We start from the raw sequence: 26887 nt of genomic DNA, 5'->3' as shown, positions 1-26887 counted from the left end.
GTACTGAGATACAGTGTAAAACTTCATTTGTATGCCATACAGGCAGATCATGCCATACATAAGTATACTGAGGTGGTGAAAATAATCAGTATGCAGAAGTAGCATTGTAGCTACAGAGAAATTGAAGTACAGGTAAACAAATAAAGTGCAAGGGATTGCAAGAAGAAGAATTCATCTTTAGCGTATGAGAAGTCCGTTTAAGAATCTGATAATAGTGGTATTGAGGCTGTCCTTGAGTCTGGTGGTATGTGCTTTTAAACTTTTGTATTTTCTGACTGAATGGAGAAGGGACAAGAGAGAATGACTGGGGTGCAAGTGGTCCTTGATTATACTGGCTGCTTTACCAAGGCAGTGGGAAGTGTGGATGGAGTCAATGGAGGGGAGACTGGTTTGCATGACGGACTGGGCTGCATTCACAACTCTGCAATTTCTTGCGGTCTTGGGCAGCACAGTTGCCATACCAGTTGTGATGCATCCAGATAGGATACTTTCTGTGGTGTATCTGTAAAAATTGCTAAGTCATCAGGGACATACCAAATTTCCTTAGCCTTCTGAGGAAGTGGAGGCATTGCAGTGCTTTCTTGGCTGTTGTGTCAACATGGCTGGACCAGGACAAATTGTTGGTGATATTTACACCTAGGAACTTGAATCTCTCAACTATCTCCACCTCAACACCACTGATACAGACAGGGGTGTGTACTCCACCCTGCTTCCTGAAATTGATGTTCAATTATAACATTGTAAGGTAACTGACAACGTAGAAAATTGCCCAATAACTTCCTATCCACAAGAAGGATAAATTGGCTCCTCAATAATCTACTCTGCAGCAAAATAAGATATTTATTTATTCATCACATGTACATCGAAACACACAGTGAAATGCATCTGTTTGCATTACTGAGAATGTGCTGGGGGCAGCCCGCAAGTGTTACCACTCTTCCGGCGCCGACATAATATGCCCAGAACTCCTAACCTATACGTCGTTTTTTTTGGAACGTGGCAGGAAACTGGAGCACCCGGAGGAAACCCACGCAGACACAGAGAGAACGTACAAACTCCTACAGACAGCGGCCAGAATTGAACCCAGGTCTCTGGTGCTGTAATAGCATTACGCTAACTGCTACACAAAATAATGGCACATACTGTGGACGGGACTATCAAGTAGGAAATGAACATTAATAATCTACTCACAGACGCTCACTTTGGCTTTCACCAGAATTATTCAGTGCCAAAAGTCATTACAACTTTGGTCCAAACATGGACAAATTGCTGAATTCCAGCATGTTAAGATAACTTATGACTGTATGTGGCATAAAGGACCACTGGTAAAACTGAAGTCAATGGGAATCAAGGGGGCAGCAATCCATTGGCTGTAACTGTTCCCTGTGCAAAAGGATGGTTGTAGTTGCTGGTATTCAATTATTTCAGCCCCAAGACATCACCGAATGAGGTTCACAGGGCAGTGTCCAATATACTTCATCAAAGAACACTTCTTCTACTATATGCTCACTGTTCAATTCACTTCCCAAATCCTCAGAAAATAAAACAGCCTACACTTGCGTGTGGGAAGACCTTGACAATATTCAGTCTTTGGATGAAAAATAATAAGTAACATTCACACCACTCAATTGTCAGGTAATAACCATCTCCAACAAGAGTGAGTTTTAGCTGCTTTTCTACATGTCTACAAATCCTCTACATTTTAGAGAATTAGTTACTTTTGATGTTCAATGACATCATAAAAAGAGTCCTCACACCAACATCCTGGGGGCTTACATTTAAATAGAAACTAAACTGGACTAACTGTATAACTACTTCAACTACAAGAGCAGGTGTGAAGCTGGGTTTCTAGCAACAAGTGATTCACCTCCTGAGACCTCAACTTTTTCAAATATCTGCAAAGAGTGTGATGGAATAATATTCACACGACCCGAGGAGAGCAACTCTATCAACACGTCTTCCATCCAGGAAAAAGCATTTGAAAGCTCAAGAAGGCAGTGTGTGTCACTTGCAAACAGTACTTCAGTTATTGGGCAATGCTGACTGATCAGTGGGGCGTTGCTTGAGATCACTATATCCTGCTTATCAGGTTAGAGTTGGCTCTCATTATGTGCACATTATGCTCTTGTGCATGGGTTTGGCACTGAAGCAATGAGCCAAATGGTGAGGGGAGAGCTCTTACCTTTCTGTTGCCACCTTGTTGTTTAATGCAGGGGCTCAAGGAGGATGTGTACATCAGAATAGCTCATAAAGTATGGTGATTGCTTCTTGGATACTGAGCAGTGACCATGATGCTCTGTGTAAGTTGCAAACCAAATGCGTGTTCAGTAAGTGGAATACACTCTGCATTGAAATATGATGCTCTAAAAATGATGAGAGTAGACATTGAACCATCAGGAAATCCCAGTAATGGGTAATCCAGATGCTTTTGCTCCCTGCTGTTCTCTGACAAGGGAGAAGGAGGTAACTTTTGTATTTCTGGAATTGAGAGAGTGTACACTTCCCCAGTGCAGATGTGTGCGACAGGGAGTGGGGTAGTGTGACTTTGTTTGGATTGTTCTAGCAGAGGTGGCACAGATACACTGTCATCCTGCTCTTCCGTTATATTCTGTGGAGCTAATGCAGGCTAATTGTTTCTGCAAATAATAGTACATACATGTCATTTGCAGAATGTTACATCTTTCTGCTCATGTAAGTCATCAATTTTTCAAAGTAATATATTTTGATTTAATGAAGGGAATATGACACTATATTCTAGACCCAGGCTGTTGCTCCTTGAAACAAAGATGCAAGAATTCTAATTTGTTCCAAAATGATTGATCTGCTCACTAAATGATGATTCCTGAAAAGACATTTCTATTCATTGGAAGTTAATTACAAAAAGTTATCAAGTTAGCACAGAGTGAGAGAGAGAGAGCGAGAGAGAAAGAGATAGAGAGAGAGATAGAGAAATACAATTTAAAGCCAATAAGGGTGGTATAAAGCTAAAGATGAAAGTAATTTATATTTTTGAGCCAGGCTACGATGCACTACTGCCTTTGTACAGTGTGCTTAGCTCTACTGACTATTCGAGGTAGTGCACATGCTTACCTCATACAGTCAAGAGTCTCCAATTAAATACAGCAGGTATTTCAATTTATTAATGTTAAAAGGAGAATGCCCAAACATTACCTGCGTAAAGACTGGCAAATACAATGGGTTGAATGTTCCTGTCTCAGGCTCACCATCCAGAATTACGACCTACAGTCTCCTCACGTCCTTGTTTACCAAATCTGGATACAAAGAACCCATCTGACTGGCTGGAAGCATTGCAAACTCCAGTGAGGAGGCTCAAGCAACAGCAGGACTGAAAAAAATTACGCTGTGTACTGCCCCTGGAAAGTTTAACAGCCAGCAAAACTGCATCCTCACTTTGTCAGCTGTAAAATCTGTGAAGGCTTTTAAGTGTCTGAATGTTTCTGATGAAAATAATTTAAAAGGAAATTACCTTCTCTTTCTAATTTTGAGCCCTACAATTTCTACTGATATCAATGTGATTCCATTTTCTGCACCAGGACTAATCTGGTGCAGGATCATAGGGAAAAACGCCCACCACACTCTTCCCCTCCTCACCCCTCACTTCATGTCAATACAGGGCAACCCTGGTAAGATTGAGCTTCACCACTGGATTTCATGGGGAGTTCAGCAGCTGAGCGAAATGGCATATTCAGCTGTCCAAACCTGTCAGTATGTTTGGGACTTCAGCTTTTGGCTATAAATGCATCAAAGTTCCAGACTTGCATGCATTTAAAAGGTAGGTGCCAATGAATACATTCAAAACCATCGGCATTTACGAGCAAAATCAGGGCTATTAGAGTGAAATTAAACTGCTCAAAAATAAATGTCAGAAAGCACAAGAAGATATAATTTCAGCTCATTCTGTTAGTTATTTTTATTTTGTGTTTATTTTTACCATGCCATAAACTAAGGTTGGATTTGAAATGGCCAGTAAGAAATACCTGAGCTTGACGAAAACATATGATTTTCTCCATTTCCCTATGACCTGTGCTTGGTAATTCCCTGTTGATGAGATGGGCTAATCACTGGATGCAAAGGAGTGTGAGTGAGAACTTACGTCCTATCACTTTGTTATGTAGCATATTTCATTTCTTGTGTACTGCACCACTGCAATCCTGTTGACTCAGCTTCAGGCAGGTACATTTTCAATACTTGGTCCATCAACTTTATTAAAATACAGCATTAATTCACACTCAGAGATTATCTTAATGGTGGTTTTGGCAAAATTTCAAGTGCATATATCTAAATGTGGTTTTCACAATGCTACCCACATGACCTATGGTCCACATACCATATGGGAAGGAGCACCAAGAACAAACACTTGTCTAATTGCAATGGCTGTTTCTACTATTGGGATTCATAAGGGATTTTTGTCATTACCATTTTGAAATAAATACAAATCATGTTTGCCTTCTAGGACATTTAGCTGTTTGCCAATAATATGACCTTGTTCTTATTTCTGACAGCATTGTCAGTGATTCTTAATTGTTGACTGGAAACTGTCCCAAAAGATTCTTATTGTAAAGTCATATTCAATTTTCACCAACAACTTTAGCTTTTCAGGATTGCCCTGGACTCCAATAGCATTTTACAGTTCTAACTTGTTATCAACTTCACACTATTTTCACAGATTCAACAAAGTGACAAATTGTCTTTAAATTGTATGCATCTACACCTCACTGGTATATTTTTATTAGCATTTAGTCCTGTCTAGAGGATGGTTGTACAGAACCATGCATCAGAAACGCAGCAAACACTTGATTTATGTAATTGAAAGGTACCTTCTGAATATAAATGATTATTTTACATTTCATGCTAGCTCCAAACACTGTAAGCACCACATTAATAAGTGGCATTTTCCCTTAATATGGAGCAGAGAAATCTTATATTTTCTGGTACTGTATTATTGAAAATGACAGCAATGTTGCTTTGTGAATTACAAGTAGGAGTTGCTCAGCTTCTTCAAGCGGATGTATGCAGCACTTGTGAGCTGGTGCTGGTTGAAGAGGAAAACAGACGTTCCTTACTCTATTGTGTTTTCATCCAAAGTCCCCGTAACTTTAATTCCATAGAATTGCTGCATAGCAGCTACAGCTGAGTGCATGGACTGTGAAGAACGCAATACTGACATTCTGGGTCCACTAGCTTGAAGATAGCCATACTTCTGTAACCATATCTGTGAAGAAACAAGAGATACAGATTGATCAGTTCATTACATCCACTACAAAAGCATTCAAAGAAACCACATATGAAAGAAACTCATACATTTAAGAACACAGAACAGTACAGCATAGGACCAGGCCTATTGGCCCACAATGTTGCTGATCATGATGCCAATCTACACTAATCCCATGTGTCTGCACGTGGTTTGTATCCCTCCATTCCCTGCCCGTTCATGTATCTGTCTAAATGCCTCTTAAATGTTACTGTCGTATCTGCTTCTACTACCTCCCCTGGCAGAACACTCTAGGCGCCAATCACTCTCTGCATAAAAAACTTCCCTTGTAAATTTCCTTTAATCTTTCCCCCTCTTACCTTGAACCTATGCCCTCAAGCATCTGACGTTTTTGCCCTGGGGAAAAGACTCTATGTGCCTTATCTATGACTATTATAATTTTATATACTTCTATTAGATCATCCCTCAGCCTCTGACACTCCAGTGAAAACAATTCAAGTTTGTCCAACCTCTCCTTATAACTAAAATACTTCAATCCAGGCGACATTCTGATGAACCTCTTCTGCACCCTCTCCAAAACCTCCATATCCTTCCTGTAGTGTGGTGACCAGCACTAACAATACAATATGCTCAGTATTGCTATTATAACATTCAATGCTATAATTTTCAGAATTGATGAAGATGATTCATGAGGGTAGGGCAGTGGATGTTGTCTACAGGGACCTTACATATTCATATCAATATAGGCTGCAACATGATTTCCCAACTTTTATACTCAATCCCCCAACCAATGAAGGCAAGCATGCCACATGCCTTGTTTAAAATAAGAAAAGATAAGATATCTTTATAAGTCACATGTACATCGAAACACACAGTGAAATGAATCTTTTGTGTAGAGTGTTCTGGGGGCAGCCCACAAGTGTCGCCACTCTTCCAGCGCCAACATAGCATGCCCACAACTCCTAACCTGTACGTTTTTGGAATTTGGGAGGAAACTGGAGCACCCGGAGGAAACCCACGCAGATACCTGGGGAGAATGTACAAACTCCTTACAGACAGTGGTTGGAATTGAACCCGGGTTGCAGGTGCTGTAATAGCGTTACGCTAACCGCTACACTACCATGCTTGCACCCCAAGATACTTCTGTTCTGCTATCTACTGTATACTTCCCTCTTGTATTTGACCTCTTAAAATGCATCACCTCACACTTGTCTGGATTAGACTCCATCTGTCATCTCTCTGCTCAAATTTCCATCTGACCTATTTCCTGCTGTTTTGTTCTTCATGATTCGCAACTCCACCAATTTTCTTACCATCTACAAACTTACTTTTCATCCAAATCATTTATATATGTTACAAACAACAGAGGTCCTGGCACTGATTCCTGCAAAACACCAGTGGTTGCAGACCTTCAGTCAAAAAACATACTCTACCACTACCCTCTTTCTTCTACGACCAAGCCAATTTTGCATCCAATTTACCATCTCACTATAGATCCCATGTGACTTATTCCTCTTGACCCGCCTACCATGAGGGACCTTGTCAAATGCTTTACTAATGTCTCTGTAGGCAACATCCACTGCCCTACCCTCATAAGTCATCTTCATCAACTTCTGAAAATTATAGCATTGAATCTTAACATAGCAACACTGAGCATGGTTGAATTAAAGCGAGACAGTATTGTGGAAATTGGAGCTCTCAGAAAACTACAGAAAATATTGGAAACACACAGCAAGGTTAAGAGCATCCATGGAGAGATGAAGTGGCTTGCCTCTTCCCTCGGTAGGTGCCTGAGCTGCTGAGTGTTTCAGCACAATCTTAGAATCAGATTCAAACCCAAACTCAGAAAATCATTCTTAGGCAAAATCCATTGCTCCTAAGAAAATCAACTAGGTTGTTTAAAATGGAATTGCTTTGTTAAGGAAGATGTTATAGGCTTGGAGCAAGTAAGGGGAATTGGCATTAAAAGATAAAGAGCTCCCAGGAAAACAAAACGGGACAACAGAATTCACAGACCAAAGGGTGTACTCCAACTTTATGTAACACAACATGTTTGAGATGAAACTTTAGTTATGATTATAACTAATTATTATTCAATACAATTGATGTTAAGTGGTCATCCAATACAACTAACAAGATTTTTAAGATTTGGTGATCTAAGTACACTGTTAAACATTTTAACAAAGTTTGTAGCTACATTTTAATGAAGAAATCCACTGATATGCTTCAACATTGGACACCTAAGTGCTGAAAAGAAATCAGGAGAGATTTTCCTCTGCTCTGTATCCAAGAATTATTCATTTCTCAGGTGCAAATGACAGACAAAAAGAGGCTGAGATTTATTATCAGACTGCCATTACTTTCCTTTGGGCCTCTCTTACTGCAAAAGAGAGAGTGAAGGTTCACGAGATTGATTTCTGGTATAGCAGGTTTGTTGTATGAGGGGAGATTACACAAAGCAGCCCTGTCATCTTTTCAGTTAAGAATAATGAAAAGTGAGATGTACAAAATTCCTGAGGGTTTGAAGAGTAGATGTGGAGTTGATGATTCTCCTGGTTGGAGCTTTTAGAACCAGGAATCACAGTCTCAAAAACAGTCACTCGTTTGAGACAAAGATGAGAAAAAAATTCTGCACCCAAGAGAATTTTTGGAATTCTTTACCCATGAGAATGGTGGAGGCTCAGTCCAGGAGTTTTTTCAAGATAGATGAAGAGATTTTTATATATCGGGGAATCAAGGAATATTGGTTTTGGTATTGATTTATTATTGTCACTTGTACCAAGGTACAGTGAAAAACTTGTCTTGCATACCGTTTGTATAGATCAATTCATTACACAGTGCATTGCGGTAGTACAGAGTAAAGTGTCACAGCTACCGAAGAAGTGCAGTGCAGGTAGACAATAAGGTGCAAGGTCATAACAAGGTAGATTGTGAGGTCAAGAGTCCATCTCATCGTATAAGGGAACCGTTCAATAGTCTTATCACAGTGGGATAGAAGCTGTCCTTAAGCCTGGTGGTATGTGCCCTCAGGCTCCTGTATCTTCTGCCTGATGGGAGAGGGGAGAAGAGAGAATGACCCGGGTGGGTGGGGTCTTTGATTATGCTGGCTGCTTCACCAAGGCAGTGAGAATTATAGACAGTCCATGGAGGGGAGGCAGGTTTCCATGATGTGCTGTGTTGTATCCACAACTCTCTGCAGTTTCATGTGGTCACGGGCATAGCAGTTGTCATACCAAGCTGTGATGCATCCGGATAGGATGCCTTCTATGGTGCATTGATAAAAGTTGGTGAGTGTCAAAGGGGATATGCCAAACCGCTTTAGCCTCCTGAGGATGTAGAGGCACTGGTGAGCTTTCTTGGCCATGATGTCTGCATGGTTGGACCAGGGAGGACAGGCTATTGGTGATGTTCACTCCTAGGAACTTGAAGCTCTCAACCCTCTCAACCTCAGCACCATTGATGTAGACAGGTGCATGTACAATGCCCCCTTTCCTGAAGTCAATGACCAGCTCTTTTGTTTTGCTGACATTGAGGGAAAGGTTGTTGTCACTAAGCTCTGTATCTCCTCCCTGTACTCCAACTCATCATTGTTTGAGATATGGCCTGCTATGGTGATATCATCTGCAAACTTGTAGATGGAGTTAGAGCAGAATCTGGCCATGCAGTCATGAGTATATAGGGAGTAGAGTAGAGGGCTGAGGACGCAGCCTTGTGGGGCACTAGTGTTGAGAATAATCGTGCTGGAGGTGTTGCTGCCTATCCCACTGATTGCAGTCTGTTGGTCAGAAAGTCAAGGATCCAGTTGCAGAGGGAGGTGTTGAGTCCCAGGTCTTGGAGTTTGGTGATGTTTGCTTGGAATTATAGCATTGAAGGTGGAGCAGTAGTCAATAAACAATAGTCTAACATAGGTGTCTTTACTGTCCAGATGCTTCGGAGATGAGTGTTGGGCTAGGGAGATGGTATCCACTGTAGACCTGTTTCGGTGATAGGCAAATTGCAGTGGGTCGAGGTTTTCTGGGAGGCTGGAGTTAATGCATGCCAAGACCAGCTTTTCAAAATTCACCATGATGGTGGATGTCAGAGCAACCGGTCAGTCAACATTAAGGCACATTAGCTTGTTTTTCTTAGGTACCGGGATGATAGTGGTCTTCTTAAAATAGATGGGAACCTCAGATTGAAGCAGGCAGAGGTTAAATACGTCTGCAAATACCTCCACCAGCTGATCAGCACAATATCTGAGCACACGGCCAGGGACACCAGCTGGGCCAGATAATTTCCTCAGGTTCATCTCTGGAATACTGATCTTACGTCCTCAATGGTGACCATGGCTCCAGTTGCATTGGAGGCTGTCAGAGTGGGTGGTGACAAACCAATCCCCTTCTGTTCAATATTGGGTTGGTGCAAGAAAGTGCATCAAGATAAAAGAGCAGTCACAATCTTACTGAATGGCAGAACAGGCCAAATGATCGACTCCTTAAGTTTTAAGATAGCTATAGATAAGGATAAGTATAGACCTTGTGGGAGAGTATTAAATTGGAGCAGAACAAATTATGAGAGCATTAGGCAGGAACTAGAGAGAATTAATTGGGAACAGCTGTTTTTAGGCAAGTCCACATCTGACATGTGGAGGGTGTTTAAAGACCAACTGCACAGAGTACAGGACAAGTATGTTCCAGTAAGAAGGAAGGACAAGGATGGCAGGGGAAGAGAACCTTGGATGTCAAGAGAAGTGATGAATTTAGTCAAGAAGAAAAAGGAACATTATGTAAAGCTTAGGAAGCTAGGATCAAACAGAGCTCTTGAGGATTATAAAGAAGCCAGAAAGGAACTCAAGAAGGGAATTAGAAGAGCCAGGAGGGGCCATGAAAAGTCCTTGGCAAGTGGGATTAAAGCGAATCCCAAGGCATTCTATACATACATCAAGAGCAAGAAGATAATTAGGGAGCAGGTAGGACCACTCAAGGATAATGGAGGGAACATGTGCTTGGAAGCAGAGGATGTGGGTGAGGTCCTTAATGAGTACTTTGCCTCAGTATTTACCAAGGAGAAGGACATGGAGGATAGGGAGATCAGTGTGGAGCATGCTAATATGCTAGAGCATTTCAAGATAAAGGAGGAGGTAGTGTTGGGTCTCTTAAAGAACATTAAGGTAGGTGTCCCCATGGCCTGATGGGATATACCTCAGGTTATTGAGAGAGGCAAGAGATGAAATTGCTGGGGCCTTGACCAATATCTTCATGCCCTCTCTAGCCAAAGGAGAGGTCCCGGAGGACTGGTGAGTAGCTAACATTGTTCCATTATTCAAGAAGAGGAACAGGGGTAATCCTGGAAATTATAGAGCAGTAAGTCTCATGTCAGTGGTAGGAAAGTTACTGGAGAGGATACTTAGGGATAGGATTTATGAGCATTTGGAAAACCATGGCCTAATTAGGGACAGTCAGCATGACTTTGTGCAGGGCAAGTCATGCCTTACTAACTTGATTGAGTTTTTTGATGAGGCGATGAGGGTGATTGATGAAGATAGAGCTGTGGATGTTGTCTACATGGATTTTAGTAAGGTGCTTGACAAGGTCCCTCATGGGAAGCTCACCCAGAAGATTACAGTGCATGGGATCCACAGTGAATTGGTTGTTTGGATTCAGAACTGGCTTGCCCATAGAAGACAGAGGGTAGTGGTCAATGGGACTTATTCTAGCTGGAGGCCTGTGACTAGTGGTGTTCCACAGGGATCTATACTGGGACCTCTGCTGTTTATGATATATATAGATGACCTGGATGAAAGCGTAGATGGGTGGGTTAGTAAGTTTGCAAATGATACGAAGATTGCTGGTGTTGTGGATAGCGTAGAAGACTGGCAATGGATACCGTGGGATATAGATCAGTTGCAGATATGGGCAGAGAAATGGCAGATGGAGTTCAACCTGGCCAGATGTGAAGCGTTGCACCTTGGGAGATCAAATGAAAAGAGATAGTACACTGTTAATGGCAAGACCCTCAACAGTGTTGATGAGCAGAGGGATCTTGGAGTCCAAGTTCATGGCTTCCTGAAAGTGGCTACACAGGTTGATAGGGTGGTAAAGAAGGCATATGGCATGCCTGCCTTCATTAGTCAAGGAATTGAATTCAAGAGCCAGGAAGTTATGCTGCAGTTTTATAAAACTTCAGTTAAGCCACATCTGGAGTATTGCAAAAAGTTCTGGTCGTCCCATTATAGGAAGGACGTCGAAGCTTTGGAGAGGGTGCAGAAGAGGTTTACCAAGATGCTGCCTGGATTAGAGGGCATGTGCTATGAGGAGAGGTTGGACAAACTTGGGTTGTTCTCTCTGGAGCGGCAAAGGCAGAGGGGAGATCTGATACAGGTTTATAAAGTTATGAGAGGCAAAGATAGAGTAAACAGCCAGTATCTTTTCACCAGGATTGAAGTGTCTAATACCAGAGGGCATGCACTTAAGATGATGGGGGAAAGTTCAAAGGAGATGTGCGGGGCAAGTTTTTTTCACACGAAGAGTGGTGGGTGTCTGGAATGAGCTGCCTGGGGTGGTGGTGGAGGCAAATACGATAAGACCATTCAAGAAGCTCTTAGATAGGTACATGAATGTGAGGGAAATTGTAGGATATGGACATTGTGTAGGCAGAAGGGATTAGTTTAGTTGGGCATTTTATAACTAATGTAATTGGTTCGGCACAACATTGTGGACTGAAGGGCCTGTTCCTGTGCTGTACTGTTCTATGTTCTATGTTCCTGATATTAGTTCTTATGTTTTTATATGTTCCCTAATATTCACCTACTTCTCCTAACAGAAAGATATCTAGAAATAGGTGATATGTTTTGAGTTTTACCCATTCCAATTGACCACATGGGTTTCCTCTGAGGATGAAAATGGGATTAGTTTAGGATTAGTGTAAATGGGTGGTTGATGGTTGGTGTGGACTCAGTTGGCTGAAGGACATGTTTCCTTGCTGGATCTCTCTCTCTCTCTCTCTCTCTCTCTGGATCTCTCTCTCTCTCTGGATCTCTCTCTAAGTTCTGAAAGAGTAAGGCAAGCAAAAGAACAAGCTTGCAGAAAGCTAATTCAGGTTTCTAGGGAGAAAGTTAGGGTAGTAAAACTGTGGAATTCTCTCCTCAAGAGGGCTGTGGAGAATATTTAATTCAGAGAATTTTGAACATTAAGGGAAACAGGTGATATAGGGTTAGTGCAGGAAAGTAGCACTGAAATTGATGACTCATGATCTTATTGAATGGAGGAGCAGGCATGAGAGGCTGAATGGCCTACTCTTACTTTTATTTTTCATGTTCTTATGAGGCATAACTAGGACCTGACATCATACAAACAAAACAACCACAACCAATGAATTATGAGCTGTTGTGAAGAGAAAGGATTAAAACCCAAAAGCACATACTAGCATGACTGAGCCACATGTGACTAATGACTAACGTATAGATCTAGACCTGGAGGCCTTGGATGATGTGGGCTTGGATAGAAACATCTAAGATAGTTAGTAGCATTCTCACCTGAGTCAGATAGTTCTGTCTGAATCCTTGTTTCAAACTATTAATTTGAAACTGCCAAAGTGGCACAGTCTTAAATTATCAAAGATGCTGTCTCTCATACAAAATAACTTGAGCAGAAGGGAATGTGTTGGATTGTAGTGAATTATGGAGGAATGGAAATGAAGAGGAATACAACAGCCAACTGTATGAAAAGTGATGCAGGCAAGGGTGATGACAGTAAATCACACGCATTGCCATTTGCCATTTTGTGCTTGGCATTGAAACCTCAGTGCTGAATGCAGGCCCAGAAGGATTTGAAGCATGCCATAAGAAACCACATTGTGGAAACACATTTGTATTATGTCTGTCACAGCGCAGCTGGATGCTCAGTTGACATTCCTGCAAACTGGTCTTTGGAGGGTTCAAAACTAATAGTTGTTTGAACAGGTACTGGGGTAGGCTCAGGAGGCATAGCATGCTTGTGAAGGCCTGTACCAAATTTGTTTGAAAGTAATTACATCTTCAATGCAATATCATTGACTTTAATTTTCACAGTACAAAACTAATAAACTATTGGAATGCCACAGGCTTGCAGTATATCAAGAATTCAATAAATAGCATTCAACAAAAATTGACATAGACAACACACATATGTATACACAGACATGCTGCCATTTACTGGAAGTAGGGAGGAAAAGAAAGGGTTAACTTACTATTTCTTCTGGCTAGTGTGGATGACCCTAGCAACCTACATTAATTGACCATCCCCAAGACACTTCACAGAACCAAACATGTGGCATGAGGCTGAACTCAAGTGATTAGGAATGGCAGGTTCTTTTCCCTGAAAAACAGTCTAGGCTACATGCCATCAGGGCTCTGGGAGTTATCCATTTTGAATTCAATATCAATGTCTATCCACAGTTATCTCTGAACATAAGAAGTAGAAGCAGGAATAAGCATTTGAACTCTTTTACCTCCTCAATCAATAAAGTCATGGCTCATTTTTTTATGCAGGTCCACCTTTCTGCACTAAGCCCATACCCCATCAATTCCCTTAATAACTAAAAATCTCCATAGTTTCCTTTGGTGTTCCCATGTTGTGACTTCTCCCATGATTGGTAACAATTAGGCAAAACTTTATCTGGAGCACTGGCCATGATTTTGTCCTTGATATTTAGACTCCTTTCTCCATCCTTTATAAACCATATCTTCTAATCGTTTTTTTTCAATTTTGAAAGCTCTTCCTATTTCTTTTATATTTTCCACTAACCTTTATCCATAATTCTTTTAGTTGTGTTACTCTTTTGCATGTCCTAATACATTTTGCATATTTCTCATTATTTTCAATCGCACCACCAGCTCAAAGTTTATTACATCACTCTCTCTCTCTATCTCTCTCTCTCTCACTCTCTTACATTTCAGTATAGTTTTGATCTTTCCGTTTACCCAGAGAATTTATTCTTTGAAGAAGACCTTTTTCATTTTGGATCTATTTATTTTGTACTCCTTTCATCTCGTATTTGAAGATATCCATTGGTAATCCATTGAACTCTTAGCTAATTCTGATTCATCAATTATGATGGTAGGTCAGGGTGAGAATGAAGTAAGCTGACAGGAAGAGAGCATTTCATTATGCAAATACCTACACTGGCTTCTAAAATTATAACTTGACTGTATATTAGACATCCACTTTTACCTTTACCTCTTAAAGATTATGTTCTGCATTTGTTTGTATTATTAAAAGTGCACATTCATTGCTCTTTGTACATAATAGTAAATTATGTAATTTAAAATTATAATTTTAAATTATAATCTCTTTTAATTTAAAATTATAATCACTTTTACCTTTACCTCTTAAAGATTATGTTCTGCATTTGTTTGTATTATTAAAAGTGCACATTCATTGCTCTTTGTACATAATAGTAAATTATGTAATTTAAAATTATAATTTTAAATTATAATCTCTTTTAATTTAAAATTATAATCACTTTTACCTTTACCTCTTAAAGATTATGTTCTGCATTTGTTTGTATTATTAAAAGTGCACATTCATTGCTCTTTGTACATAATAGTAAATTATGTAATTTAAAATTATAATTTTAAATTATAATCTCATCACTCAAATCAGGTATATTTAGACTTTCAGGGAAAACAATAGACTATAGGGCACAAAGAAATGAAAAGTAATAACTTGCTATGAAATCCTTTCACTTAATATTGTTATAACTTCTGGGTGTCAGACACATGCTAAAAAAAATTTAATATAATGATAAAAATAACAAGCAACCAGTGTTGGTATCTGTCATTCCCCTAAATAAGATCATGTTATATCTGTTTACATATCACAATACTTCTGTCAAATAAGGGTTTAATAACTGGCACAATTTAGAATTCAGCATTGGTTCAAAATGAAGTAAAAATATTTATCAGAATTCTTCATCCTCATTAAACTATGTTAAATGATAAATTAACTTCATTCATGTGAAAAAGAAGAGACATGGTTAAAAAGGGTTTAAAATCAAATGGGGTTTCATTGCCACTTCAAACAAAGGCAAGAGTCTTCAACAGACAGTAACTAATGTGGTTATTCCAGATTATCATGTTGTGGGCACCTGGGAATATGTTACTGTGATTAGTGAGAGCATTCCTATTTAGCAAATGTTACTATCATAAGTAATTGTGGCAATAGTAGACATATGGCAATCTAACTTAACCTGTGGTCAGATGAAAAAAAATCTTGTTCCTTTTTCTTGAATAATACTGTTATAAACTAATAGTTACGGTTCAAATTAGCAAACTGGAAGTCAAGATGTTGTGTGCAATTGTGCTTAAATTGACAAATATATCTTGTGGGCTAATGCAAAGCTGATGCTTTGCAATTAAAGACCCAAATGACTCACTAATGTAGAGTGTTGTCAGTGAAGAGAAATTGTAGTGTTGTGAATTTTTATTAAACACATCAAACTCCCAAAAGTTACAATAATTTTAATTGACAACTTTTCAATCTTCAGTAAGTGTACTGAATGTGCCAATCAATTGGAGATCAGAACAGAAAAGTGTAAGTGGAATAACTGTTAACTAATTAATCCGATGCAATGCAGGTAAATTCCTGGTAACTATTTAGTGAATTTAGGATTAATGGTTATACAAGACAGAATTTTTAAATATGATGATATTTATACAGTAATTTTAACATCGTGAAACATCCCAAGATGCTTCTTGGAGTGTTATGAAATAAAATTTGACATATTTACATATAGAAATATGAGGACAGGATAGAGAGATAGTGGCAGGATAGAGAGGATAGGGCTAGGGATGTCTGAGGACAGAGCTCTAGAATTTGGAGCTTAGGGAGGTGAAGTTATGTCCTCCAGTTGTGGACCAGTTAAAATTGTGGATAATCAAATGAGGTTGCATTTGTTGAAGTTAATAGATTTGTTTTGAAGAAGTGATTCACTGGGTAGATTAAGGAAATATAGTAAATATATAGTTAATGGAGTTTCAGGAAGCACCTGATAGAGTGCCTCAAAAGGATTTCTCAAAAAGGATTTTCTGCCTTAAGAGGAAAGGAAACAGTATTAATGGAAAATAATTTGATAGGAAACAGGCAATGAGAGTCACTAAGTGAAAAGCAAAACACTGCAGATGTTGGACATCTGAAATATAAGCAAAAAGTGCTGGAAATGTTCAGTAGGTCAGGCAGCATCAGTGGAGAGAGAAGCAGCATCAGGTTGATAACCTTTCATCAGAATGGTAAGTGAGTGTTTGAATTAAAGAGTCCAAATGAGGTGCCAGAATTAAGTCCACTTTTGCTCTTCACATACTGTATAAACGGATCATTTTATCTCAAGCTCAGGACACAATCTCAATATATGTAGATGACACGAAAGTCAAATGGTTGAAGACCAATGAAGATGACCACAAAATTCTTCACGATAAACGGGTTTGTAGAACAGGCAGAGAAACATTAAGATACAACAATAAAAGGATTAGTGCGTCATACATTTTCATAAAAACAAGGACATACTTCTTAATGATCATAAACAGAATTGAATATTAAAGTGAAGTTGGAACTAGCTTACACTAGTTCAACTGAATGAACTGTCGGTAGGGCAGTTGTGTGGACTCAGGTGGCATGGCACAACAACCTTTGACAGGCCTACCACCTTACTCACCATCAACCCCACTTCTAGGTTCAGAGGCCCAGTTCCTGCTCCCATTCAAACCCATTCTCAGAGGCCCAGCACCTCATTTGCCCTCAGCCCCACTCCCAAGGCCAGTGGCCAGGCATACACCCCACCGTCAGACCTATCCTTCCACTGGTATCCTCACACCTGACTTGTTGCTATCCCCATTTCCTGTATCTGCATTTAATAAATGTGCTGAGATTATTTTGTGGAGTTCTAACATAATTTCCTGGATATATTGAGTAGACCTGCTTATACGCAACCTCTAAGTGAGTGATGAAGAATTATGTACCTTGAATCTTTGCTGATAAATTATGATGGAAAGTTTGGACAAATACCTTTAAAGATTGTAGAATACTGTAATGTTTCTTTGGTGATGCTTAAGGCTGAGATTTAAAGGAAGCCGAATAAATATTTGAAGCAGATGAGGATGCAGTGCTAGGAAGACATACAAGGGAAATGAGATAGTCTTGGTTACTTTTGGATGGAGCAAACATTGAGACGATGGTTGAATGGCACAGTTTAATACTGAGGAGTTTGATGTTTCAGTTGTTCCACCAAAACTCTTGGCAGTCAAAACAGGAACAGTCAGGAATGCCAACAGAAAATTTTTGTGGGAGAGTTTAAAAAAATTACAATATATACAGTAGTGTGGTAATTTTCATTGAGTAGGAGAACAGTAGTATATTGATGATGTGATACTTGAGCTGAAAAAGGAGACATTTAGAAGCAGAAAAGTCTTAAAGGGATTTTTTTTAGTCGGCTTTAAAAGACAAGCAGATGAATTGGCTTCAGGAAAGTGTGCAGTGATGTCATGGTTGATATCTGAAGCGGGGTAACAGGGAGCTTTCAAGAATCTAAAGACAAAGAAGCAGATAATGTGGCTGGAAAGAAATGGCTGGAAGGTTTTCCCAGCTTGAATGGATGAAGGCCAGAATCAGGATCTTGAGGTACCTTTACTGAAGCATTGGTATAGTTTGTACTTGAATGGTGTCAAATATTACTTAATAATGCTGCTGTGAAGAGGCTTAAGACACTTTAACTATGTTTGAGGTGATATATTAATGCAGGTAGTTTCTGCAGTATGTTTAAAAGTTATAATTAGCTGAACTTTGTAAAAAGGTAGAGACAGGTAAATTTCTTGAGATGATAAATTTGGGACTAAGAATTGAACATTGATGGGTAGCAGAGGGTAATAGATTGGATGGATGCATGGCAAGGGAATAGTTGTAGAGGCTCAGTTAAAGACACAAGGCTACACATTATCAGGCTTAGTCTGTGAACTCATTTGAGGAGATTAATGAATTTTCATCCAAACAGAAAAATTCTTGTTTTGATATATAATAAATGACAATTAAGAAGTGTTCTACTGTTTTAAAGGATGCATCAATGATATAGGTTGGTACTAGGAAATAAAGCATTTTCCATTAAAGAGTTCATATTACCAAAAATGCAATGTCAAACACCAGAGAAGATAGTGCTAGAGGTTTGTTAGATTAGACATTAATCCCACACATGGCTACCCAATTTGTAGTGCCAATTTGGCAACATTCCAAGTTCTCAGCACCATCTGCAAAATGGGGGAATGTTAAAGTTATTGAAGTCAAGGTTCTGCAGAGTGCTCAAGTATACAATTAATCCTGTGGTCCGAACATTGACTCAAGCATTACCTGACCTTGGCTCTATCCTCTATTTTTTTATATAGGAAGGGATGCTTGGAACGTGGCATAGTTCTGTCAGCATTGAGGGATGAATGGAGGTGGTTAATGCATCAGTGTGGAAGGTCTAAAAAGTGTCCTGTGTGTTAATCTGTTTGTTCTCTTTCAGGTTTATTTGATCTACTCACCCTGCAATGGAACTCCCAGTTTACTGCTGTGACTTCTCAGGGTCATTGGCAGCACCTCTAGAGACAGGAAATAACCCTGAATGAGAAGTGAATGCTTCACCCCACCATGCAGACAGATATCTTGCAAGGACATTCAACTTCTCTGAAATTTCAATATCTGCAACTTTTTCACTTTAATTTCTTTTTATTAACCCAAGTAAGGTTTTCTGTTCAGAATTGACAAAGGTTTATATCACAAATATCTTTGCTCTCCATGGATGCTCATGGATGCTGATTGATTACTGGTTGTATTGTTGTTTCATCCCAAAAGGTAACATTTTCCTAGTTCCCAATAAGTCAAGTGAGTTTTCCAATTTTGTGCTTATTAATCTTGATGCAGAATGCCTATTATGAATCATGAAAACCCAAACACATTTCAGTAGCAAATGATGTTAATTCCATTAATTTATACCCAAGTCATTAATTAAAAGACCAATTCATGTACCACCCATTCCCTGATTTCTAAATGATTTGTGACTTTACTTAAATCCCCCGGATTGCATGAGAGCTTCTCTGAACGATTCTAGTTACTAGTCAGATTTGACTGCTAATTGCAGAATGCTTATAATAAATACAAGGATGGATTAAATTCAATATCCTGCAAAACATATACGAGAATTGTTTTGTGAGATTAACTGCTTTTCAATGAGTGAAATGTAGACAATAGGCTAAATTTATGAAGTAAATAAAAGAGCAGGGGGCGACTGTTGTAAGCAGTTAACACAAATTAAAGCTGGTCAATACTGTCTGAAGACCAGACACCACCTCTCAAAGGGGAGCTGCATTGTGGCTGGAGCAGTAATTAGCAAATATTATGCAAAGGTAAGATTGGCCTGAGAACCAGCAACAGCAGTTGGCCTCAGTGTTGTGGGATCTGTTCTGGAGACCTTGGTGGAGGACACACAAACTCAGAGAGCAGGGCTTCCAGACATGGTCAAGAGGTAGTGGGAGCAGATATCCCTTAAATCCAAAGCCAAAAGTGTAGACATTAGTGCCTGCAAGGTTTAAAAACCTCACAATTAGTCAAAGTGATGAGCAGTGAAACCTACCTGTCGATTCAACATAATAATCAGCAGTTTGCAGCTTTCACTTCAGCAGAGACAACAGCCATGCAATGCCTGTGTGCTGTAGTGGAATCTCGGATAGCTGTCATGCAAGATCAGACAGCGGCCTTCATTGCTGTGGATTACATTTCTCAATGGAGCTTTGAGTCTGTCACAGCATTTCAGCAATCCATCCCCTAATGGACTGTTCACATTGCTGATACAACACCCCAAGGGAGTAACAATGGCTCTTTGATGTCTCCTCTCAGGAAGATGGTAACTGTCTTCCCACTCATGCCACTCGGCCAATGTACTAAGCATTTTCTTAGACTGCTCTTGCTCATGCCAAGACGATGTTGTCTGCAGCTTGATCTTCTGGACCCAGGGTTGCTTCAGGTTATCCACTATGGCCAACTGTGGTCAGTTCCAGCAGCCAAGCGACAGTAATTGTATTAGCACTGCACAGAAGCAAAGAAGTGTGGAGACAGACACCACTGAATACACAGGGTGATTAGATAAACTTTGCATGGCATGGTTTGATTTATGAACAATTTGGAATGGTCATTTTGCAATGCTGTGATGGTGACAGAGGAAAGATAGGGCACGGGAAGCATGGTAATGGGGTTGTAATTTATTGTCCTTGAATTCTTTCTTCTCTTTGGGGAGAAAAGGACTGTGTAAGATGCTACCTCTATCTTTCTTCCTCCTCTGCCATCCTTTTTTCATGTCGCTGCTCCTCCACTGCTTGCCACCCAGCTGGTGATAATGTTATCTCCCACATGATAGTGAGGTCATGCAGCATACAGTGGACCATCTTGAATCTTGGATCTGCTCTACCAGGAGCTACAGGGCTGCTCTAGAGCAGTTGAGGAAGAGAAAGCATTGCTTCAGCTCACCAGGGATCTGCTTCAATATTAAGTGTGGTATTTACTGTAAGCATGCTTTACATGTTTACATGGATTTTGCACCAGATTCATCAGTCATATCATTGACAAATAGCCCTTGTTATCAAATAGACATCCTTTAGTTTATTGAGGTTAAATGTAGATGGCACAGCAGAGTGGAGAGTGAAGGCATCATGAATCCTGCCGGACACTGTGCAATGCATCTGCATGAATCACTGCCTACACTAACACAGAAAATGAACATTGAAGGAGTTGACCCTCTTTCAGTTCTGATATAGGGTAGGATTGACATGTGGTGCCTGCAAAGTAATGTATACGTAGTTAAAGGCAACATAGTGTAGCCTTCAAGCCTAGCACAGCTATAGGCTCTCTTTGCCTGCTGAACAAAATATAATCACTTCACTGTGGCTCTGACATCCTGACCAAAGTGCTGACATCTCAAACATTTTGGCTTGCTGAGGTTTAATATGATGAACACTGGGCAGATGTGGCCTCCCTCTAAGGACCCTCATCCCCTCTTTCTCCTTTGTTTAGCAACTTGCCCTCTGCTCATTATCCCAGTCCTGACATATTGCTAGGGTAATATAAATGCACTGATTTCTGACAACAACTTGTTTGTGCAGAAGCCTTGTACCCAGCAAAAGGTCCTTCCACATGTTGAAATTGGTAACTGGGAACAACTGGCTAAATGCTGGTCCACAGGCTGAATGTTAGTTAGGCCATTGAAAGGGTGCATTCATGAAAGAGGTTCTCATTTACTGCAATTGAGCTTCAAGGTACTGTGCAGGTGGAGCAAGCCTTACCTTCATGATTTCCCACGTGAAGACATGGAAGAAGTGAGCCAGTGAGGTGATTGCTCAGGGATTTCAGCTCAAGATATTTTGCTCTAACCTGAGATTGGGCCTCCTAAACACATATATTTGCACCTGTTCTGCTATTAAAAAAAAATCATGGCTTTTTTTTGTACCTGAGTGCCACTTTCCTGCACTTATCCCATATCCCTTGATTCCCTTAATATCCAAAAATCTATCAGTCTCTGTCTTGACCTTTCTCATAACTGGGAGTAATTTGCAACTTTGTAAAATTTTGCAATTTTGTAAAATTACTAATCCCCTTATGTAACGATCCAAAGGCATGAAATGCATAAGGTGCTGCCATTCGCAGTGATCTCCATTATCAGGCCAAAAGGTGACAGAAATAATTCAAGCTGCCAACATAACCACATGTTGCATGATAAAAACCTGACACCAGAAAGCAATTTGAAGACCTAAAATATAACTTCAGCAGTTAAATGACAGTATAAACTCTTCAAGCTTTCTTTGTGCTTGCGGCTTTTAAAGTGAATTGAATAACAACAATATGCAATTAAAAAGCACGTAATATGCATAACGTATTTCACAGGAGCATTATGAAACAAAACTTCTAAAGAGGTTCAATGGGGAGTCTTAAATGGAGGCTGCTGATTACTTACTATCCACTGTGTAGTTAGGATCTTTAGATAAGTTGAAAATACTTCCATAATTTATATTTTCTACTCACAAGAGGTGATTGCTGGGAATTGTAATGTTTGAGCTACAGACAGTAGGAAAATGTCTGCCACTCCTATGCTCTGAAAATAATATTTGTTCTAGTAACAATGATAAATCTATGATATTTTTTGCTAGCCAGACCTGTGCTCCCAAAATTCCCTTCCTGTACTTCATTACCTCATCACCTTCCTTTCATCCAGTAAGGCCTTTACTAAAATCTGTCTGTCTGAGAAGTGTTTTAGCACTGCCACCCAGCTCTCCTTCCGTTCAGAGTCTATACTGTTCACAATTTTGTCTCCTGTTTCGTTATGTTAGAGGCTGTTAAGTACATGTTGCTACATTACAACATTAGATATTTTCTTTTGCATGAGCAAGTCTAAGAGAGTCCCCTTGTATAAAAAATATAAAGGTGCTGAATATCACCATGGAAGCTTAAACAAATTTCTAGTGTCAGATGTGCTCCAGGGAAGTGCTGCACTTGCAGTAATGCTGATGTTAGGGTTGCCACTAGTCCAATAAAGAACAAAATAATCCATATTGTGTCCAAGGTTTTGAAATGCCCAAAATAGCAACAGGCAACAATTTTAAAGTGGGACAAAAATTAGGCAAGTGTGTGTTAACCACCTCATCCACCTGACATCAACAATGTAACACTTAGGTAATTTAAACTAGGGTCATCGTTTCACTGAACCAGGTCAATTTCTTGCCTGAACATATTTAAATAATGACAGCTGTATGCATGGGTGCAGTGTTGGCCACCAGGAGTCCAATGCCTCAAGAAGGAACGCTCCAAAGTACTTAGTCCAGAAGAGAGTTTTTCAGTGAGGCATCACAATCAGTGGAGAGGAGAACCTGAGGTGGAGAGGCCCACACTTCTCTTGTGTGGATTAGAGGAACACACCCACTTCAACCAGTCCAAAATTATGGGGTAAAAAATTGGGTGTCTGATGGTTCCTTCTGCCACTAGGTTGACTTGCTAGGAAAACCAAACATCTGGATTATTAAAATACTACTTGGGTTCCAATTACACTGTTTAACCAGTATTTGACTATTTAACATAAAAAAACCCACTAATTATACATTGGTGTGCTTTATTGTTTGAAGGAGCAGGTTAATCCATAGCCTGGAACACCACTATCAGCATGACATGCCGTGCCCATTCAGTCAAGCAGTTAGCTTTTCAATTCTGTCTGTGCCTCAGGTCTTCTCTCTCAATCTATTTCAGGAGTTGACACTTCTATATGCAATAACTCTGTGTCAAAGTGGTGTGTATGCATCGCTGTCTGCAAGGGAAGCTATCTGCCAATACAGGACAAAGCAGGTGCATTCTGATCCAACAGACGTCTTCTGTTGGAGTTCCATTTATTCCTCCAAAAGGTTCACAATGATCAATTTTCTTGTGTTTGGATACATTGCAGGCACATTCAGCCCTCTGTTTATTTTTGTGTATGTTCATGCTATGATCCTATTAGACAGGAGAGTCATGTGGTATGCCTGCTTTGCAGCAAATGACATTGTCACTTGCTTAAAATCTCAGCATGTAAATAGTTTGTGTACTGCCTTTCAAAATAAACCTCTATATCTTTCTATATAGATATATATTCACAAAGGCATTACTAATTGGCAATGAAGATGGTAAATTTCCTTCACTTTTGTTGAAAGACATCAATGATGCTTGCCTGCGCAGTTTTAGGTAAAAATATAAGACTAAAACCAATTTTTTCCAGTGGGACCATTTGCTTGAGATCTCAATTGTTTAAGGTCTCAGTGTCTACTAACAAGAGGTCATAGCACACCAAGCCACAGAGGCAAGGGGCAGTAGCATTGACCTATCACTGGACTTTCACACAGACCAAGATTATCTATGTAAGTTTTGAATAGGAGTGGGAAAACACGGCTGTCCTATCTGCCTATATCAGGAGTCTTTTCTTACATTATTGAGCTCAAGAACCCTTCAGCTTGTCCATCAAATGAATGGAAATATTCTTTAAAGCAAACAATATCCTGGAGGTTGAAGGTGAAAGTGATATTGTGACAACCCAAAACGTTGCTGCATGCAAGCACTAAAAAAAAGTACTCCTGACTGCTTAAAAACATTTTGGAGAAACAGAAAGGTAAATGTGGGGCAAGCAGTTAGTGAGTGCATTGTGTTTTTTTTAAAAGAACTTAGCCTTGAATTGCAATGCTGGTGTCTTTTCAACTCAATAGCTTTATATATGGACCAGTAGCTGAATGAATTCATTCAAAGCTGTTGAGCATGCAAAAGCTGGCATTCAAACTTGCTTGTATAATTGTTATGTTGATGAAAGCTGCATCCGAGATAGAAGAAAATTTCATATCCCACAAAGGATTGGCATAGCTGCAGTCTACAGTCAGAGGGTTGCAGCAAAATCCAAGGCTCTGTAACCAAGTCCAAAGCATACTGATGAAACTAGTTCAGTCAGCTGCTATTTTTGCAATGACCATCTGTTACCATAATTCTATATGTTTAAAACAGTCAAGTATTTTAGTTGCTGGAAGAGAGGTCACATTTTGATAGCCTGCAGATCCAAGGCTAAGACTAGCAACATGAGCAACTATAGTGGCAATCAAAACAATGATAGAAAGGAAGGTTTCCAAATTTAGAAGTTCATTCGGGAAATGAGGATTTGGGACTGGACAATACAGTATTCGTGTCACCAGTGTTAGCAGCGAACAGTGGCCTGACATCCAAATTGATATTGACTCCTTGATAATGAGTCAAGATAATTTCTTCAGCTAGTTCAGGCATATATTGGTGACAGAAAGCAAAGTCATTCTGAAAACCCACTCTGGCGAGGTGTTACAGACATTAGAACAAAAGGAGAGCACAACACCAAACAACCAATAAGTGCAGCAACCATCATCAATATGAAAATAAAACGAATTTAATGGGCTGAGATAACACAAGTGAGAACATAAGAATATTTCCAGGCTTGATGCTTCAAAGTTGGGAAGGTATGATAATATTCAGCTACATAGAACAGGGTACACGTAGGCCAGATGCAAAACAAGACAACTGCAGGCCCTGGCCAAACCCACTTGCTCTAAGTAATCTCATTGAGAACTGGGTAGGCCGGAAAAAAAAGTGCCCTTATGAGCACCAACCAGGTGAATGGCCCATGCGGATAGCAGTTGCACCTAAGGCACTTAAAACTATAAAGGTTAAGAAGTCATACTAACTAAAGACATAGATGATGAAAAACATCTATTATTTATTTCTGAATACCTGTATACAAAATGATCAAAATCATAGGTATTAACATAACTGGATCTTTCAAATGCTCACGCACAATTGGATGTTGACAAAGGTGGTCAGGAGTACCTGAACATCATCACACATAAAAGTCTCTACATTTACACTGTAGAGGCAAGCTTTTGCCCAAGAATTTCCAGGCCATGATAAAACCTTGCAGGAAATGTGTCATTGCTTGTATAACCAAGGTCATCTGTACAATGTCTGTCAAAGATAAGAAAAATGTAGGAAGTGGTACTAATAACCGTACATGGCCTTTTTAACCTCAATAAAGTCTTCGATTCCATCAACCAAAAGAGATTATGGAGAACCCTTCCTAGATTTGGATTTCCTCAGAAGTTCATCACCATTCTACATCCACTACGCAATCAATGATCCTAATCAATGGGGATACCACAGACTCAATATCAGTGCAGGCTGGGGTCAAGGAAGACTGTGTCTGTGTATCAATCATCTTTTCAATCTTCCTTGCTGCAATATCACATTTTACCTCCAGCAAGCTTCCTTCTGAAGTGCAGTTCATGTACAAGATGAAGAGAAAATTATACAACCTTCAGCATTTCCATTCCAAAACCAAGATCACTCACCCTCGGTCACTGATTTACAGGATTTACAGATGACGTTCACAGACCAAGTTTTAAGTCATTGTTGAAGCATATGAAAAGATGGGCCTTATATTAAACATACTCTCCCAACATGAACCCACTGCATAGTATCACCCTTGAAAAATCAAGATCCACAATGAGATCTAAGAAAACATCAATTACTTTCCAAATCTTGGGAGCCACTTCTCCATGAAAGGTGATAACAATGATAAAATTCACCACTGTCTCCTGTGTGGGAGCAAGCCTTTGGACATCTGAGGAAAAGAATGTTTGAAGTTTTTGTATAAATAGTTTAAGCATGCTTGCATAAAAGAAACACCACCACTTCAGATATTTAACATATACATGTGCTACATCTCAATGTATTCATGAAGAAACCTAGTGCTTTACGAAAAGCTGAATTAAAGGTAGCAGAGCAATTACTAGAAATACTCAAGGATGCTGAACCAGCAGAAGAAGTTATAAATGGAGAAAAGCAAGACATAAATGGTCTAAGCAATGAAGTATTGCTTCTGTGGCATTGGCAGCTGCTCCCTTGCCCACCCTGGACAAGCATTATAGTTGTACCATCTTGTCTGTATAATACTCAGAAAGTTTCTTGGGAGGCTTTCTGCAGCCTTTATCCTCCAGATATTTTGTCCACAGTCCCATTGGAAATGTGGGTCAGGTTGGCACATGACATAAGAGGCATGAAATCTGCACCCCTAAATCTGAATTTCGAAACAGAATTCCAC

At 39.7% G+C, this 26887-nt stretch overlaps 1 protein-coding gene across 2 annotated transcripts in view; it reads right to left on the bottom strand.

The window, feature by feature from the left end:
• LOC127574165 (matrix metalloproteinase-16-like) overlaps positions 1-26887 on the bottom strand; it is a 188997-nt gene that overhangs the window by 134943 nt on the left and 27167 nt on the right. For both annotated transcript variants that reach the window (XM_052022935.1, XM_052022936.1), the window contains exon 2: positions 5085-5233. In XM_052022935.1, the coding sequence (XP_051878895.1) occupies positions 5085-5233 (149 nt within the window). The remainder of the gene's footprint in view (positions 1-5084; positions 5234-26887) is intronic.

This window comes from Pristis pectinata, chromosome 9 (assembly GCF_009764475.1).
Source record: "Pristis pectinata isolate sPriPec2 chromosome 9, sPriPec2.1.pri, whole genome shotgun sequence".
Taxonomy (NCBI): Eukaryota; Metazoa; Chordata; class Chondrichthyes; order Rhinopristiformes; family Pristidae; genus Pristis; species Pristis pectinata.
This window is presented reverse-complemented; position numbering and strand designations above follow the sequence as displayed.